This window comes from Crassostrea angulata, chromosome 7 (genome assembly GCF_025612915.1).
Source record: "Crassostrea angulata isolate pt1a10 chromosome 7, ASM2561291v2, whole genome shotgun sequence".
NCBI classification, from domain to species: Eukaryota; Metazoa; Mollusca; class Bivalvia; order Ostreida; family Ostreidae; genus Magallana; species Magallana angulata.
In genome coordinates, this window is record NC_069117.1 from 49,749,308 (window position 1) to 49,767,877 (window position 18,570).

The following is an 18,570-nucleotide window of genomic DNA, read 5'->3' on the forward strand; positions in this document are numbered from 1 at the left end:
TGTGGATAAGCATCGATTAGATGAAAAAGATTCGAGGTATTCCGAAATCCGTGTAAAAGGTGTTCCAAAAAGGGGTGAGAACAGGAGAAATAAACGATGATGACACATGCATGTTATGAAGGCGCATGCCTTAGTTCATATTTGGGGTTGAAAAACCCTGTATTTTATTCTATGTATTTTATTAAATGCCATAATTATCCTTTTTTGTGAGAAATTAATATCATATCAGTTATTGCAAATTATTGTCACGAGTGGTCCGCAATAAACATGGCCGGAAAGTAAAAATGGGGGAAAATCCACTATATAGTAGGTTTTCCGTGGGGGTAATCTGGCTATAAAAAGGGGGAAAGCCCACTATATAGTCAGCTTTCCGTGGGGGAAAAACTGCTATATAGCCATTTTTCCGGGGGGAAGAACTGCTATATAGCCATTTTTCCGGGGGAAAGATGGCTAGGGGGTAAAGGCACTATATAACACCGGTACTATGTTGCCATTTTAGAAAGGAGCGTTCCATATCGCAAGTGATGCAAAGGTATGTCTCATAGTGATTATGACAATGATCCGAACATGAGATTTTACATAATTTTATACCACTGATAGCTTTCAATACATTAAATATTTTATGTTTTATCAAATCCACACTTAAATAGCAAATAAATAAAAAGAACATTGAAAATACAATCTCAGTACATCACTATGTCTCTGTTTCTACACGTCAACAATCTTTATCCGATTGACCTTAGTCTTAATGTGTTTATTTTTGTAATTGCTATGATTTTGTTCGTTTATATATCTCAATGAATATTTATCGTCCTCAGTCTCCACCCGTGGTCTGTCCAAGAATGACATCCCTAAGTTGATGGAATCCGTCAGAAGCTCTATGATAGAAACATTAAACTATACTTCTGTGGAAAAAAAACACTTTTAATCATGATCAATAGGAATCAGATTTTGTGAACAAATGGGGATTAAAATGTCAACTTATGAACCAATTTCACATCTATCAAAAGGTTATTTTGACTGAGGTCTGTTGTGAGAGTAACAATTCTTACAAGATCCCGCCATAATACGATTCGTTATGTTAAAATTGCTTTTTGGAAGTTGATTTTAATCAACTCTCCTATGCACTTACTCGGGCAAAGCGAAAGTGAAACAGTGTTTGGACCTAAGCACAAATCAATTCCGCTGACAACACTTAGTTCTTGAATATAATCGATAAATTCGATGCTATGTATTCTGAAGCATTGTTTCTCAAGAAAACTTATTTATTAATACAATGAAAATAAAAAGATTCTAAATTGTACAAACAGTTTAGATATTTTTTAAAGTCGTATGTACTAGTATTCCTACGCTAGAGTTCAATGTAGTCTCGTTCAACCAGACGCTTGACCGTATCCGTTAATATCCGACAAAACTCTTGAGTCTCTCTTGCTTGTCGGAGATAAACGGAGACAGCCGAGCGTTTGGTTGAACAAGACAAGAGTTCAGTCTTGCCTGGATCCATACAATTTCTCAGAAATATTTCGATTACTGACACTACTTGCCATGCAAAATCACATATCGTTGATTTTGAATAAATGATAATCGATAAAATCTACTCCCGTCAGTACTTCAGTACTTTGATTATTATTATCATCAACTCCACAGTATCAGAGAAAAGAGAACTATAGTGATTTTTGTAAAACTGTCAACATTGTATTTGAGTTTTTAATTTTAGATTAAAAATATCAAATCATTATATTTTCATTAATGCATGTAAGTCACGTTTTCATATCACCAGGAACAAATGAAAAATTGAAATCCCATGTTATTGCCTACATATAATTTTGGATTGAGTGTCTATCTAATTGTAAATTACATTTTTGTCATAAGATGTAAAAAATAGATATTAAGTCCAAAGTTTAAGTGAGAGAAATCGTGTGAATTAACTACTTCGTTGAATAAGTGTACCAATTTTTAATCTGTTATTCAGGACGAAGAATTTAAGGAGTTTTGCAAAAACTTGATAATTTTGAAGAGATGCTTTAGTAAACTTATTGTGACAGTTCTCCATCAGTGTATAGATAGACTATTTACAAAATTTATTTCAACAACAAGAGGACTGTTTACAAGATATTGATTAAAACTTTACTACAATATTTGAAACTCTAATAGTAATAGTATAATAATTCTTGTAATCCTTCTGATCTATTGATAGACTATTCACAATAAACACTTAAAGCGACTTTTCATGTTGACATATGATAAAACACCTGATTTAATTATAAGACAACTGAATTGAATTATTAATTTTTAAATCACTCTTCAAAGCTTTTTTTCTGAACAAAAAATGAAATCATAACGAAGAATTTTTTCCCAACACGATCATATCTTTAAATAAACGTTTACTAGTAAAATTTAGAATTGATTTGTATAAGTGTATTGCCACTGCAATGTACAACGATATTCTGTTCAAAGTTTAAATGCAAAAGTTGCAATTGGATTATCAATAAGTGCAAACTTCCAATTTAATTATGTCATTAAGGAAATAATATTCAAGAGGTTTTAGTACACTGTCATATGCTTAGACAAAATTGAAATGAATTTGATTCATAATTCAACACTGTTTCTCACTATACCTAGTACTTAATAGAAAAATATTGTACATATACGGTATGATTCCAAAATTACACTTTTCAAGCTTAGTCTGAGCACTCGGCCCACCTGTTATATTACATTTAAAAAAATGATTAAACGCTATCGTATTGATAAAACATATTTTGGATATAATATAATCAAGAAGTAATGCACCACAATGCACAAATTAAGAATTAAAACTTGATTATACGTCCATGGTAGTCAACTCCAGGAAAATGCAAGAATTACAAAACAATTTTTAAAACCAGTATATCATAATTGTTGACAAAGAATTGAGTTTGTATATTCAAAAGCTGTAAAGCAAATTTTTGTATGCTATTTGAGACTTGTTAATCGCGACTCCACACATTTTAAGACATTGATATAGCTCTTTTATATTACGCTTGGTATAATATGGCAAAATACTTCAAATCTTAATTTATTTTTATTACATACATATTTATATATATATATATATATATATATATATATATATATATATATATATATATATATATATATATATATATATATATATATATATATATATATATATATATATATATGTGTGTGTGTGTGTATATATATATATATATATATATATATATATATATATATATATATATATATATATATATATATATATATATATATATATATATATATATATATATGAACAGGCTTTCAACCACCATCCCCCTTAAAAAAATGACCTCGTACACTCGTACACAGCATGTAGCAAGATTTAAAAAGGTCATGAGTACCCATTTCATAATTTCTTACCCCTTCGTCCCTTGTCCCTTTTTACCTCACCTGAGCTAAAAGCTCAAGTGGGCTTTTCTGATCACTTTTTGTCCAGCGTCCGTCCGTCCATCTGTCTGCATGTCCGTCCGTCTGTAAACGTTTTAAATTTTCTACCTCTTCTCCAAAACCACTTGGTCGATTTCAACCAAACTTGACACAAAGCATCTTTAATTAGGTAAAGGGAATTCAAGATTGTTAAAATGAAGGACATGCCTTTTTTTCAAAGGGAGATAATTAAGAATTATTAATAATTTTTTTGTTTCTCCTCTTCTCAAAAACCAATTGGCCAGAAAACATGTTATTTGTTTGGAAGCATCTTCAAGTAATGTATATTAAAGTTTGTTTAAGCTATGATTCTAGGGGGTCGAATTTTTACAAAGGAATATATAAATAAAAATCTTAAAAATCTCCTTTTCAAAAACCAATCAGCCAGAAAATCTGTAACTTGTGTGGAAGCATCCTCAGGTAGTGTAGATTTAAGTTGTTTATTTAAATCATGATCATTGGGGGGTACGATGGGCGTCAATTGGGAATTGAACTTTTACATAGGAATGTAAAGAGAAATATCTTTTTTTTTTCGAAATTAACACATTCAGTAAAAATATTTCTTGATGGGAAGCATTCTAAGAAAGTGTAATATTTATAGGAAAAAATATTTGAATTTCAAATAAAAAATATAGTATTATGGTGGGGTGATCGAAGTTTAAAATATGAAATAAATTTGATTATTCTAAAAAGTATAAGTACATAGTATTACTTATAAGCAATCATATTGACTTTTGTTGATTTTTAGTTGTTTAGACTGCTGTGGCCCTGGATAAATTTCGGGCCATACAAATGGTTCAAAAGCTGATGTAGGTATACATTTATATGAAAAGGTATTTGGGGTCTTTTTGTAGAAAATTTGAAAATCTTTTATGGTGGTATGGGACACTTCCATATTGTGACGTATTGTTTATCGAAATAAACAATAAAACCAAGTGTAATTATCTAAGTGGCTTCTTTCTCATTTTTGTCACCTATCGGCGTAGCGCATTGGTTTAGAGGGTTTACTACAAATCTGTAAGTCATGAGGTCGGATTCCGCTTGAAGGTTTAAATTTTTTTTTCTCTCCAAATATTTTTAAAAACTATTTTTAGTTAAATATTGTAAAATTTGAAAATTCTAAACCAGTGAAAGTATTTCAATTATAATGTACTTTAATACACATTTATATCGACAGATGTCCCATGCCACTTTAAAACAGGATTTGTTTTACTTATTCATTGTTCCGATATTTTGGAAATGACTTCATAAAGCTGATTTTATTATGTCTAGTGTTGCTCAGGGGAGCAATGTGGCCAATGGACGTCTTTTTTACATTTTAAAAATGATAAACTTAGCAATTTATACAAAACTTTAATGTGTTCACCCTGATAAATTTAATATTTGGAAAAGTTTACGACAAAGTAATATGAAATGTTCAACATGTCGTAAACAATATATCTTCTTATATATGTATATATATGTAAGGCATATAAAATAAAACAGTGCTGATTGAAATCAATAACCCGTGACGAAATCTCAAAACAAAAACTAGATATTTGTGTTTTTCAGCACGTGCTTCATATTAATGGCAACTTTCGCGATTGGTATTCGTAATTAGTAATAGTCTTAAATGTAAAACACTAAAAATGTGCAGAATTACCATTGTGTAAAATACCATAGCTGTTGGAATGTTGGTGTTTGAATAGCGTTTACGCCAGGTTTTACTTGTAAAAATACTATTCATTTTGTCCTTGATATTGTTTTAGATACTTGTCAATCTGTATAAACGTTATAAACATCTTGAATATTAGACGGAAATAAGCCACCCAAACGGAAAGACAAATATTTTAAAAATCTTATCAATACATCACACTTGATAAACACTTGGAACTTTGGATCACTGTATTAACACACTCAATATATTCTTATTTTTGTGCGATGAACCTTATTCTTTTAAAAACTTTACTAGTACTTTATATGTGTTACTGTTTTCGTTTTCCTCTACAGATTTTTCTTCTTATTTAAGTTGTTCAGCATGTAGGAAAAACACTTTTCTCTTTAAAAAATCGTTAACGGCGTTATAAATTTATTCCTCCATATTTAATGTTACGATGGAAATTTAACGAGAACTGAACGTCCTTATTGTTCTTATCTCTGAAATATTTCAATTAAACTTCGTCCAGATTGGAAAATGGATACAAAGTATAAACTTTGATACAAAGCTTAACCTTATTATTCAAATTTCAATTCAGCCATGAACACCTTTGTTAGACTGTCTTATTTCATCAATTTAGGTATGTATTTGTAAACACAATGGTATCATAACTTACAGAAAATATTTTAGACATGTAATAAAGTTAAAACAACTTAGCATCATGTATGTGGATATAACTGCTTTTTATGTCTTCTTCAGTGTCGTTGGTGAAGAATGTATCAACAGAATGCAACAATACCATTGGTAATTTAAAAGTTTTTTTTATGTAATTCATAAAACATTTTTTAGATATCAGAATATTTTTACGTAACCATGCAATCTGTTATTCATTTTGAAACAACTGTGTAAGGAACCATTAAAAGCATAAAGCGCATACAGTGAACTGTTTTTGAATGTTTCTATAAATTATATAGTAGGTACAAGTTTTTTTTTAAAAAATAAGAATACATTAAATTTCTTAACATATCAAAATATTTTTTTGTTTTTAAAGATTTGATAGAACAAAAGACGGTCGGCGATAGTCTATCAATGTCGTGTCCATCACAGAACAACCAAATAAGATGGGAACACCACAGCAGCAATGTTCTCTTGAGGACCTTTAATACTCCAAATATTACAATATTTAACATTTCCTATTTGGATATTGGAACTTATCAGTGTTTAACTATAAAGGATTCTTGCATTAGAAAAAAAGTAATTCTAAATGTTCAAGGTAATTTCGGGATTTTATTTGTTTAATTTTGAGTTTAAAGGGGTATTTTTCAACGGTTAGAAAATTTAGAAATGATTTGTTGATAAGAATGCTTTTTTCATTTTCAAGACATATCAAAAAAATTGTTACAGGACCTCCAGTTGTGTTAAGAGCAGAGAAGTACATCGGCAGTGGCGAAACAAATATGGTTTTAATTGCATCGGAATTAATAAGTTTTCCACGTCCAGACGAGGAAGTAACAACCAAAGTATGTGGAGCAGAAAACCAAAAGAAAATAAATGCTACAGAATACCAGTCAGTATTGGTGAAAACAAATCGATATAATTTAGATTTTGAAATCCCTGGATATTGTATTAATATTACGATCGATCCTTCAACTTTAACTGGAGAAACTCTTACCTGTATAGAAGTATATATATCAAACAAAATTGGGGAAACGATGTTTAGGTTAAACTTAACCATCGAATACGCTGATTATGACAACAGAAGATCATTTTGTGAGCATATAAGAGTTGATTTAATTCTTGTTAATTTGTAGAAATTATAACAATAAAAATACATAGATGAATATAATTTTTACAGTAAAAATTCTTCGAGAAAATACCGTTTTGGTGGCAGTGGGTGGATTAGGACTGCTCCTACTGATTATTCTGATCGTACTCATTACTTTGTGCAGGCGTCTTAAACGGGGTAAACATAATAATGATATATAATAGACTAGGTTAATCTTGTTAAAATTGATTCATACATGAAAAACATTCATGATCTGAGATTGTATTTTATTTCATGTTTGTTAATATTTTAGTGGAGACAATAAAGTAAGTTTTTAGATATCAAAATACTAGTAAAGTGAATTTTATATTTTCGGTATACTGACATTGGTATTTTGTGATATAAAATATCACAAGAGCAACGAAGATTGAAAAAACACCCGATCCTTTAATACTGATTCTTTATAGAATGTCAAAGCCATATGATGTTCTCAGCACTCACCTCGTCCGCCAATATACGACAATAAATCCTAATAACAGTAGCACTTTTTGGAGGGACCCAGTGCCATGTCAAACAAGTTTTGATGCTGATCAATCCTTACCGTTAAAAGGTAAACGTGACCATTAAGTTTGTTATATGTTCAATAAAGGTATGTGTTCAATTGTATATTTTCTTGAAAATACTTTTAATAGGTGTGATAGAATTGATCGGCGTGAAGAATGTACAATTCTAGAGCTTAAATTCCTAAAACTTGATACTCATACTATATATATATATATATATATATATATATATATATATATAAAGAATAAAGAGCATTTTGCATATTTCTTAAAATATCTAAACATGTAGAAGAGAATGATGTTACTCTAATTTTAGATTTAAAATAATCAATTCATAATCATACTATGGACTTTGTTTCTGTAATGCAATTCTCTTGTCTTTTGTTGGTGTTGCAAAGTTCAATTATATGAACGGAATACTGGAAAGTCACTTGCTAGAACAGGGAACCAAGGGTATGATATTCGTATATTAAAATCAATTATATTGTTCTATGAGGTTAGGTTTTGCTTATAAAAGTTAATTTTTTTTAGAGTGCATAGTTTTCAACAAGGGGAAACACTTAGTGCCGAGGAATATGAAGATGTCTTCTAACAGGGTTCTAAAATATGTCATATATGTTTGTTTTTACTACTGTGCTAGTGTTGATTTATTGTATTAATGTAAAATTTAGGAGACTGTTAAACAAAATATAAAACTAAAACTTTTCTCGATTTCACTTTTACATTTCATTCTTCATGTGAGAAGGTATTGTTTTTTTTAAAAATAATTTATTTAAGTGAAAGAAAAAGCTAGTGTTTTGTTTGTTTTGTGATTTTGTAAATACTGTATACAGGGAAATATTCGCCCCGTTTTATTTCCGCCCCTTTTGCCCTTGATGTCAGCGGGCGAATTTAAAACTAGGCGAATTCCAATGTCTTCAATTATATTTCTTTAATCACAACTGTGTCTTGGCGAATTCAAGACGGGCCAAAATTGTTTGCAATTGTAGAAGGGCGAATATTACACACGGCGAAAATAACTGGATACGGTACCTTTTTTTAACTAGAAACAAAATGAGAATGTCGTTAAAAAAACCAAACATTTTAATTAAATACCAAATACTTAGTAAAAACAATGTGTGCTATCTGATGAATGTTGATAATGTTTTTTTTGGTAGCAAAATATGCATCCAATCTCATGTACAACAGTAACTCTTTCGCGAGTAAAACTGGAGGCCGGTAGAACGAGCGAATCTTGTTGTAAAAGATTATTTTGGTTGTGGTATATATTTGACATTATCATTGCATGTACGGTTTCATTCTACTAACAATTTATTTCCAAATAATTGCCCATGGTGTAATGGTCTAGCACAGATGTCTGCCGGGTCTTTTGAAATGGGAAGCCTTAACTAAATATTCATTAAACCAAACGATGATGGCTATTAACCGCATGTTTATCTACTATTTTTACTGTAGTATTTACAGGCTCTCACAACCTTGCTCTGATGATTTTCATTTTTCAATCTAGAAATAAAGACGATGCGACAAAAAGTTTTTTCGAGCCATGTTTCAGCATTTTTGTTTCTTATTTGTAATTAATATTTGGTTTTTAAATTGATGAGCTTTGAATGGAGTTCTCTGATGAAACTTTGTAAAGCGTCCGTTTGTCTGTCTGTTAAATATTTCTAACGTTTTTTAAAGATATAGTTGGTCATGTACAAAAAGACTCAATTCAAGGAAATATTGGTCAAAATCTGTATTATCTCTATTCAAATTAAACACAAAAATTCAAGAGTTGTGTTTAAAATAAAAGAGAAAATTGTGAAAGTTTTAAAATTTGTTTCTTATAAACAAACATATAGCCAGAAATATCAAACGTTCTTCAAATGTAAAATTCAGGTCAACATTTTATGAAAAACGATTCCTCTTGGGAATCTAGAATGTCGTATTTACAATAATGTGTGAACTTAGTGATAAATTATGCAAGCTTTACAGTTGATTGAATGTTGATTGAGTTGATAGAAAAAGACTGCAATAAAACGAATATATATGTCACTCGTTCGTTAAAGATATCCAGTATGGCAGAATGAAGCATTATTCTTCGCCCTACAACAATAGTCCTCCCGGACACGTCATTTCTAGTGATGTTAATTTAGTTAACAACGAAAACCTAAATCACTTATTATGAGAGGACCAAAATTAAGAGAGTCTAGATCCTTCACATGGCGTCGTAATTTTATACATATCATGAATTCTGTTGAAAATTACGCCATGCGATGGGCACAATTTCAGAAAGAAGAACTGGATACTTTGTCAGAGTGGATTAAAGGCATCAGATGTAAGGTCACGTGAAACCATCTATCCTTCTGTTTTTTAAAAAGCAGAAGTGAGAAAAGAACTAGACTGAATGCAAGATCAGTATGTACTGGTCCCTGCTGATAAGGCAAGTAACAACATTGTCTTTGTTTGTAAGGCACATTATATTAATTGCATTTTCAAAGAACTAGGTTTTGATTCTTCACATGGTAATCATACTTACACCCTTAGCAGTATTTCCAAGCAGGAAAAACGTCAAAATCATAAATCTGTAATGGATATCTTTAATATCACCAGTACACAAAATGAATTTGATTTACCTTATTTGTACTGGATTCCAAAGCTTCACAAAAGTCCTTACAAACATATAAGATATATAGCAGGTTCCAGTACATGTTCTACCAAACCTCTCTCTTTACTTCTTACTTAAATTCTTACAGTAGTGAAGGAGAAACTTCGAGAGTACTGCACAACAGTATACCCCAGAAGTGGTCTGAATCAGATGTGGATATTAAAACACTCGAAAGAATTATTAGAAACTTTTAGGTCACAAAATCTTACCAAAATCAATAACATCAAAACGTACGATTTTTCAACGCTTTATACAACCATTCCCCATGACAAATTAAAATATAGGCTTTTTGATATTATCGACAGTTGTTTCTTAAATCAAAATGGAAGTCGTAAAAATTCTTAGTTTGTCATTGGAAATCTAAAAAAAAATCATTTGTTAAAAACCAAAAAAAAAAAAAAAATCTGATTGCACACACAAGTACTCTGTAGTTGAAATTAAAAAGATGCTAGAAGTTCTGATAGACAACATCTATGTCGACTTTGGAAATCAAGTCTTCCAACAATCTGTTGGAATTCCCATGGGTACCGATTGTGCCCCGTTGTTAGCAGACTTCAACTAAACATTCAGGTATATTGACGACGTATTATCAATTAACAATTGTTATTTCCAACTTACGTCGACTCGATATATCCCAGTGAACTTGAAATAAAAGATACCACAGGGTCTGCGTCATCTGTTACATATTTGGATATTTTACTAGACATAGACATTGATGGTAACCTAACAACAAAACTTTATGATAAACGCGATGACTTCAATTTTTCTGTAGTCAACTTTATTTACTTATGTAGCAATATACCTTCATCACCTGCATATGGTGTTTTTGTCTCTCAGTTGATTCGATACACAAGGGCATGCTCTTCGTATGAACAGTTTCTAAAACGAAGCAAGCTACTGACAAACAAGTTGATAAAACTAGACTATCAACAGTCTCGTTTGAAGTCATATTTTCGGAAGTTCTATGGTCGATACAACGACCTTGTCAGCAAATACAATCTTTCACTGGGTCGCATGCTGAGTGACGGTTTTTCATAATAATTGTTAGACCATAATTAATCACCTAATTGTCTACGGACTTTTTCCGATTTTTTTCCTGATTACGACAAAGAGCACACGGCGGGTGTGACCGGTCAGCAGATGATGCTCACTCCTCCTAAGCACCTGATCCTACCTCTATCTATTTGGAGGTCCGTGTTGCTCTGCTTTGAATTTGTATTTCGTTTAATGGATTTTTTAGATTATTGTCACGATTTGTTATTGTCATTTTTTCATTAAATAGTTGCGTACATTGTCACTTGAATCTTATTTCTCCATAAGCCCCAAATGGTCTGGTGATGATTGTTCTATTTATACATTGTGATACATTGAGAAAGTGTTAAATTTAGGTGATACAAAGAGTAAAGTCTTAGCGTAAAGTAGAATAAGTGCATACCAGAACTTTTCATGTCCCGTTCATAAGTTCCTTGTGCGTTGTGCATTAATACTTCCCGAAAACTGTTGTTATTATTCAAACGCTGAAGGCTGAAGTTCACAATTAAATGAGTAAATAATTTGTACGTACAGTTGTTAAATTCTTTATACAATGATTAGTAAAGTGTCTAGCAGTTGCTGTAAATAAACCTTTATTGATCTTTTAAAAGATTAAAAATCTGGAAGAATAGGATTCAGTTGTTAAAGTAAACAATTTAAATAGTTTTGTATACTTCTATTGTCACGGGCAGTCGTATTCGAATGTGGGTGGGGGACTTTCTTAAAAGCCAAACAATTAAAGAAAAGACTCACAAAACACAAAAAACCAATTTGTCAATCTTCAAAATCCTAGTCCGTGAGGAGAGTACCTTAAGAGTGTCCAGTGTTGTACATTCTTAAAAAGTATATATGTGTGTGTGTGTGGAATGCGGGCTATTTTATAACTAGCTGCAGATCTGTAGCTCCCGGTCTAAAAAAAAATTGGATGGACGACCTTGTACCTATTGTTCCAACCATTGAAAAAATTGTAAATTCATTGCGCACAAAAACTAGCGCTAGTTTTGGATTGATTTACCTTATTTATACACAAATTCCGTGAAAACAAATAGTACCTTAAATTCTTCATGCAACTTACTGACATCGTCTCTTGCTTGCCTCAGACTTTTTCGAGAGCATGCTACCGACCTCAGAAAATCAAATGTTAAATTTACATCGAGATAGAGAGTCGCCATTTTCACATGTAAACAAACTGCACCACTTTATTTTACGGGTGATGATGGTGTTTAAAAGACTGTTAGAGGCAAGTTAAGAAACGATATTAATAGTAAATTGCATGAAAAACTTAATGGTATTAATTGTTTTCACAAAATCGGAGTATAAATAAGGTTATTCAGTCCAAACGTAGCGCACGTTTTTGTGCGCAATAAATGTACAGTTTTTTTCAATGGGTGGCACCGTAGCTCCGAGGTCATCAATCCGAATTTTTTCGAACTGGGAGCTACAGTTGCAATGAAATTGGGAGATACTACGTGCCTGTGTCATTGGCCTTCATTTGTGAGTTAGGTAGGAGGGTTACATGTTCAGTTTCATACCCTGGAATTTAATAAAAAAGTTGTATATATTTAAAATATGATAAAATCATATTTTACCATAAGATTTCTACAGGTATACCTTAAGAAGCAAGAATGTATGTTTTGTATATTATATTTATCACTGTAGATGGAAGTTATTATTTACGGAAAACCTTTGTATTTTACTTAAAATACAGCCTGTTGTTGCTGTGTGCGTTTTCGATGTCGATCGTTGTTATTGTGTGGACACTGGTGACAAGGTCAGGATAGACAACTAAAACTATAGGTCTGTCAGTATTTTCAATGAGATATCAAATTAATAATAATTGACCCCGTTTATTATTATTATAAGTAATTGAATCATTGATTCAATGTATATATCATTTCATACATAGTTCGTTTTAACCTAAAATTTTCGCGAATGAAATGTTTTGCTCTTATATTGTAAGCAAAATACTTTACATTTATGTAACATATAACACAAAGGGTTTTCATCTGGGGATGTCGAATCTATCCGCGATTTATGGTTGGAAATACAATGTAACAAGAAAACGGTACTTACAGACAGATGAGACCATTGTGGATGTCGTCAATCATCAGAGTGAACCTGATATGTTATGTGAGTAAATTTCAAAGTACACAAATTAGAATTGGCAACATGCCATTAATACACATGCAATACTTTAAGAAAAAAGACAGAAAGAAAAACTAACTTTTTAACAAATATTCTTTACAATCTTTCCTCAAATCAATCGTTCAAATAAAATGTTACAAAGTATCAATTTTTATGCAGGCTTGGTGATTAACAAATTACTATAAGGTCTCTATTCAATTTTGAAATATGATACTTTTGGCCCCTCTTAAATAGACATTGGTCCATCGCATTTTTACAAGATACATGTATTGTTATTTTGTCTGGTCTTTCTGAGTTGTGGGAAAATGTACGTTTTTCTTATTCGGCAGTTGGAAAGCACACGTTGAAATAAGTCTGAAGCACGAACGAGTTAAACCTAAAGATGAGTTGAATACACGTAATTGTGATTATTTAGCTACATTTGTTATGAGAAATCAGTGACAAAATTAAAAACATGTTAGTTTATTCTCTGACAAACTCAGGTACATCCCATAGTAAAAGTAAAAAAAAATATTTATATAAAATAAGAGGTCTAATCATATAGTGACCGTCATTTCAAATAAATATTTTAAACAATCTTGTTTAGTTGATTGTTTTAGAAAGACGTGTTAAAATCATTTTATTACCATAACGAAATGAAAAGCTTGTTCAAGAATTTCTATGATCACATCTGTTTAGCTACTAACTAATCTACAAGGTGAAATTAAAGAGATCTTCCTTATAATTTTATTTAACATCCACGGGAAAGAATGTTTGATGTAACCCCCCTCCATAAGTATTTTCGTTTGTGTACAATCGAACAGTGCCCAAACTTGAATATTGCACATTTTCTTTTTCAAGTTAAAAGTCTTTATATTTTCGGAGGGACGAAGAAACAGTTCCGGTACTATGTTGCCATTTTAGAAAGGAGCGTTATATATTGCAATTGATGCACAGGTATGTCTCATAATGATTATGAAAATTAACCCTACATGAGATTGTACATATTTTTATATAAAGAAAAAATAATTGTTTTTTGTTTTCAAACATAAAGGTTTCCATAGTCCCGGTGGTTTTTTTCTTCGCTTAAACTATTATATGACAAAGAAAAACGACGTTTTGAGTCAGGTAACACTGATAGCTTTGAATACATTAAATATTTTATGTTTTTTCAAATCCACACTTAAATAGCAAATAAATAAAAAGACCATTGAAAATACAATCTCAGTACATCACTATGTCTCTGTTTCTACACGTCATCAATCTTTGTCCGATTGACTTTAGTCTTAATGTGTTTATTTTTGTATTTGCTATGATTTTGTTCGTTTATATATCTCACTGAATATTTCTCTTCCTCAGGGCTTATCACAATAACCTGTTTACCCCCAGTCTCCACCCATTGTCTGTCCAAAAATGACATCCCCGAGTTCATGGAATCTGTTTGAAGCTGTATGATAGAAACATTAAACTATACTTCTGTGGAAAGAAACACTTTTAATCATGATCATTAGGAATCAGATTTTGTGTACAAATGGCGATTAAAATGTGAACTTAAGGACCAAGTTCACATGTATTAAAAGCTAATTTTGACTGAGGTCTGTTGTGAGAGTAACAATTCTTACAAAATCCCGCCATAACACGATTCGTTATGTTAAAACTGCTTTTTATTATTATCATCAACTCCACAGTATCAGAGAAAAGAGAACTATAGTGATTTCTGTAAAAGTGTAAACATTGTAATCGAGTTTTTAATTTTAGATTAAAAAATATCAATTCATTATGTTTTTATTAATGCATGTAAGTCACGTTTTCATATCACCAGGAACAAATAAAAAAATGAAAATCCCATGTCATTGCCTATATATAATTTTGGATTGAGTGTCTATCTAATTAAGGTCTTCCGTTTCCAACGGAAGACCTTATTGTTATTGCTTTGTTTCTTTTTCCCTTTTATTTTTTTTTTTCTTACGCTTTTTTGTACAAGCGATTTTTTGAAAACGACTTGACCGATTTTCGTGAAAATTTCAGATCTTGTAGATATTGATAAAAACCTTATATATAATTTTTTATTTTAATGACGTCATTTCCGTTCGGAGATATTGACGTTTTAGTGATTTTTAAAGGGTCATTTTGTCCTGCTATCTCCTCCTAAACGAAAAAAGATATTGAATTTAAATTTTCAGGGATTGTAGACAAAAGATTGTAGATGTGTTTAAAGGCATTTGTGGTTGTCTGGCTTCAAAGGCGTCGAAGCTCGCCTGGACCCGAAAATCGAGTTTAAAAAAACGACGTAATTTTTAATGGTTTTCGTTCTTTATCTCCTTTCCTGAAAATATTTTACCATGACATATAGAGCAAATAAAATTTATATTTACACGATCTTCTGTTTGATAACAAGAAAAAGAAGCTGGTCCCTTAAATAAGGGGCCAAAAGGGCTCTAAAGTCTTTCTCCCATAGCACTTTACTGAGAAATATTTTGTAATATGTTTAAGAAGCAAAAATGTTCATCTTTTACTAATAAAACTATACATTATAAATTTTTTATTATGCGTTACGTAATTAGGGGTTTTAAGGGGCCAAAAGTCCAAAATTTTGATCGAATATATCTCAAAAAGGACAAATATTTTGAAAAGCAATATAGAATAAAAGATGCTTAGAATGATGTTTTAAACAATATTCAATCATAAAAGTTTCGTTATCTGGCCCCAATAAGGAGATTAGGGGTCGGCCCCTAAAATGTCCTTTCCCAGATAGCTCTTAAACGGCAAAGAATTTCTAAACACTTGTTGAACAAAATATGTTTAATATCAAAAGAACTTTCGTCTGATGCCAAGAAAAAGGGGCTGGCCCTTCAATTTAGGGGCCAAAAGGGCTCTAAAGTCTTTCTTCTATAGCACTTTACTGAGAAATGTTTTGTAATATGTTTAAGAAGCAAAAATGTTCATCTTTCAATAATAAAACTATACATTATAAAAGTTTTATTATGCGTTACGTAATTAGGGGTTTTAAGGGGCCAAAAGTCCAAAATTTCGATCGAATATATCTCAAAAAGGACAAATATTTTAAAAAGCAATATAGAATAAAAGATGCTTAGAATGATGTTTTAAACAATATTCAATCATAAAAGTTTCGATATCTGGCCCCAATAAGGAGATTAGGGGTCGGCCCCTTAAATATCATATCCCAGATAGCTCAAAAACGGCAAAGAATTTCTAAACACTTGTTGTACAAAATATGTTTAATATCAAAAGAACTTTCGTCTGATGCCAAGAAAAAGGGGCTGGCCCTTCAATTTAGGGACCAAAAGGGCTCTAAAGTCTTTCTTCCATAGCACTTTACTGAAAAATGTTTTGTTATATGTTTAGGAAGCAAAAATGTTAATCTCACATTTATTTAACAACATATTATAATTATTTTATCATGTGTTCCGTATTAAGGGGTTTTAATGGGTTTTAAGGGGCCAGAAGTACCAAACTTTGATAACATACCTATTTTATAAAACATTATTTTGAAAATCAATATAGAATAAAATGCTGAGAATGATGTTCCTAATAAAACTCAACCATCAATTTTTTTGTTGTTGCCCCAATAAGGAGATAAAGGGTCAAATATCAAAGTCAAGGTCATATAACCTTCAAAAAATCGCACGGAAGACCTCCTCGTTGCTCGCAACGAGATCGTGTCTAGTTGTAAATTACATTTTTGTCATAAGATGTAAAATAAAGATATTAAGTCCAAAGTTTAAGTGAGAGAAATTGTGTGAATTAACTACTTCGTTGAATAAGTGTAGCAATTTTTAATCTGTTATTCAGGAAGAAGAATTTAAGGAGTTTTGCATTAACTTGATAATTTTGAAAAGATGCTTTAATAAACTCATTGTGACAGCTCTCCATCAATGTATATATAGACTATTTACAAAAAAATATTTCAACAACATCAGTTGTTGCAATTGGATTATTAATAAGTGCAAACATCCAATTTAATAATGTCATAAGGAAATAGCAAAAAAAAAATCGATCAAACGAAGATTTTTTTTCCCAACACGATCACATCTTTCAATAAACGTATACAAGTAAAATTTAGAATTGATTTTGTATAAGTGTATTGCCATTGAAATGCACAACGATATTCTGTTCAAAGTTTAAATGCAAAAGTTGAAATTGGATTATCAATAAGTGCAAACATCCGATTGAATAATGTCATAAGGAAATAATTTTTAAGAGATTTTAGTATACTGTCACATGCTTAGACAAAATTTAAATCAATTTGATTCATAATTCAATGCTGTTTCTCACTATACCCAATTCTTAATAGAATAATATTGTACATATACATGTATATGATTCCAAAATAACGTTAACACTTTTCAAGCTTAGTTTGAGCACTCGGCCCACCTGTTATATTACATTTAAAAATGATTGAATGCTATCGTATTGATAAAACATATTTCGGTTATAATATAATCAAGGAGGAATGCACCACAATGCACAAATGAAGAATTAAAAATTGTTTTGATTATACGTCCATGGAAATCAACTCAAGGAAAATGCAAGAATTACAAAACAATTTTTGAAATTGTTCATTCTTCTAAGATACCAGTATATCATAATTGTTGACAAAGAATTGAGTTTGTATATTCAAAAGCTATAAAGCTATTTGAGACTTGTTTATCGCGACTTCACACATTTTAAGACATTGAAATAGCTCTTTAATGTTACGGTTGGTATTTTATGACAATTTACTTCAAATTTCAATTTATTTTTATTTTATATATATATATATATATATATATATATATATATATATATATATATATATATATATATATATATATATATATATATATATATATAAACAGGCTTTCAATCACCATCCCCCCTTCCCAAAAAAAATTACCTCGCACACAGCATATAACAAAATTATAAAGGTCATGAGTACTCATTACAATAAAATCATATCTTAGAATGACCAAAAAAGTGTAGCCTATAAAGTATTTCGTAGTAGGCCTACTTCTTTTTGGGATCTTTTTGTAGAAAATTTGAAAATTTTTATGATGGTATGGGACACTTTCATGTTGTGACGTATTGTTTATCAAAATAAACAATAATACCAAGTGTAATTATATAAGTGGCTTCTTTCTCATTTTTGTCACCTATCAGCGTAGTGCAGTGCTTTAGAGGGTTTACTACAAATCTGTAAGTCATGAGGTCGGATCCCGCTCGAAGGATTACAATTTATGCCTCTCCAAATATTTTTTAAAAACATTTTTGGTTAAAAATTGTTAAATTTGAAAATTCGTAACCGGTGAAAGTATTTCAATTATAATGTACTTTAATC

At 30.8% G+C, this 18,570-nt stretch overlaps 1 protein-coding gene across 1 annotated transcript; it reads left to right on the forward strand.

Moving 5' to 3' along the window:
* Positions 1 to 5,536: 5,536 nt before the first annotated feature.
* LOC128191213 (uncharacterized) lies at positions 5,537 to 8,157 on the forward strand. Its single transcript, XM_052863301.1, has 9 exons — positions 5,537 to 5,741; positions 5,861 to 5,905; positions 6,153 to 6,374; positions 6,506 to 6,871; positions 6,957 to 7,064; positions 7,180 to 7,192; positions 7,334 to 7,476; positions 7,828 to 7,882; positions 7,961 to 8,157. Exons 1-9 carry the CDS (start codon positions 5,702 to 5,704, stop codon positions 8,019 to 8,021), a joined length of 1,053 nt encoding a protein of 350 aa, XP_052719261.1. The 5' UTR covers positions 5,537 to 5,701; the 3' UTR covers positions 8,022 to 8,157.
* Positions 8,158 to 18,570: the final 10,413 nt, after the last annotated feature.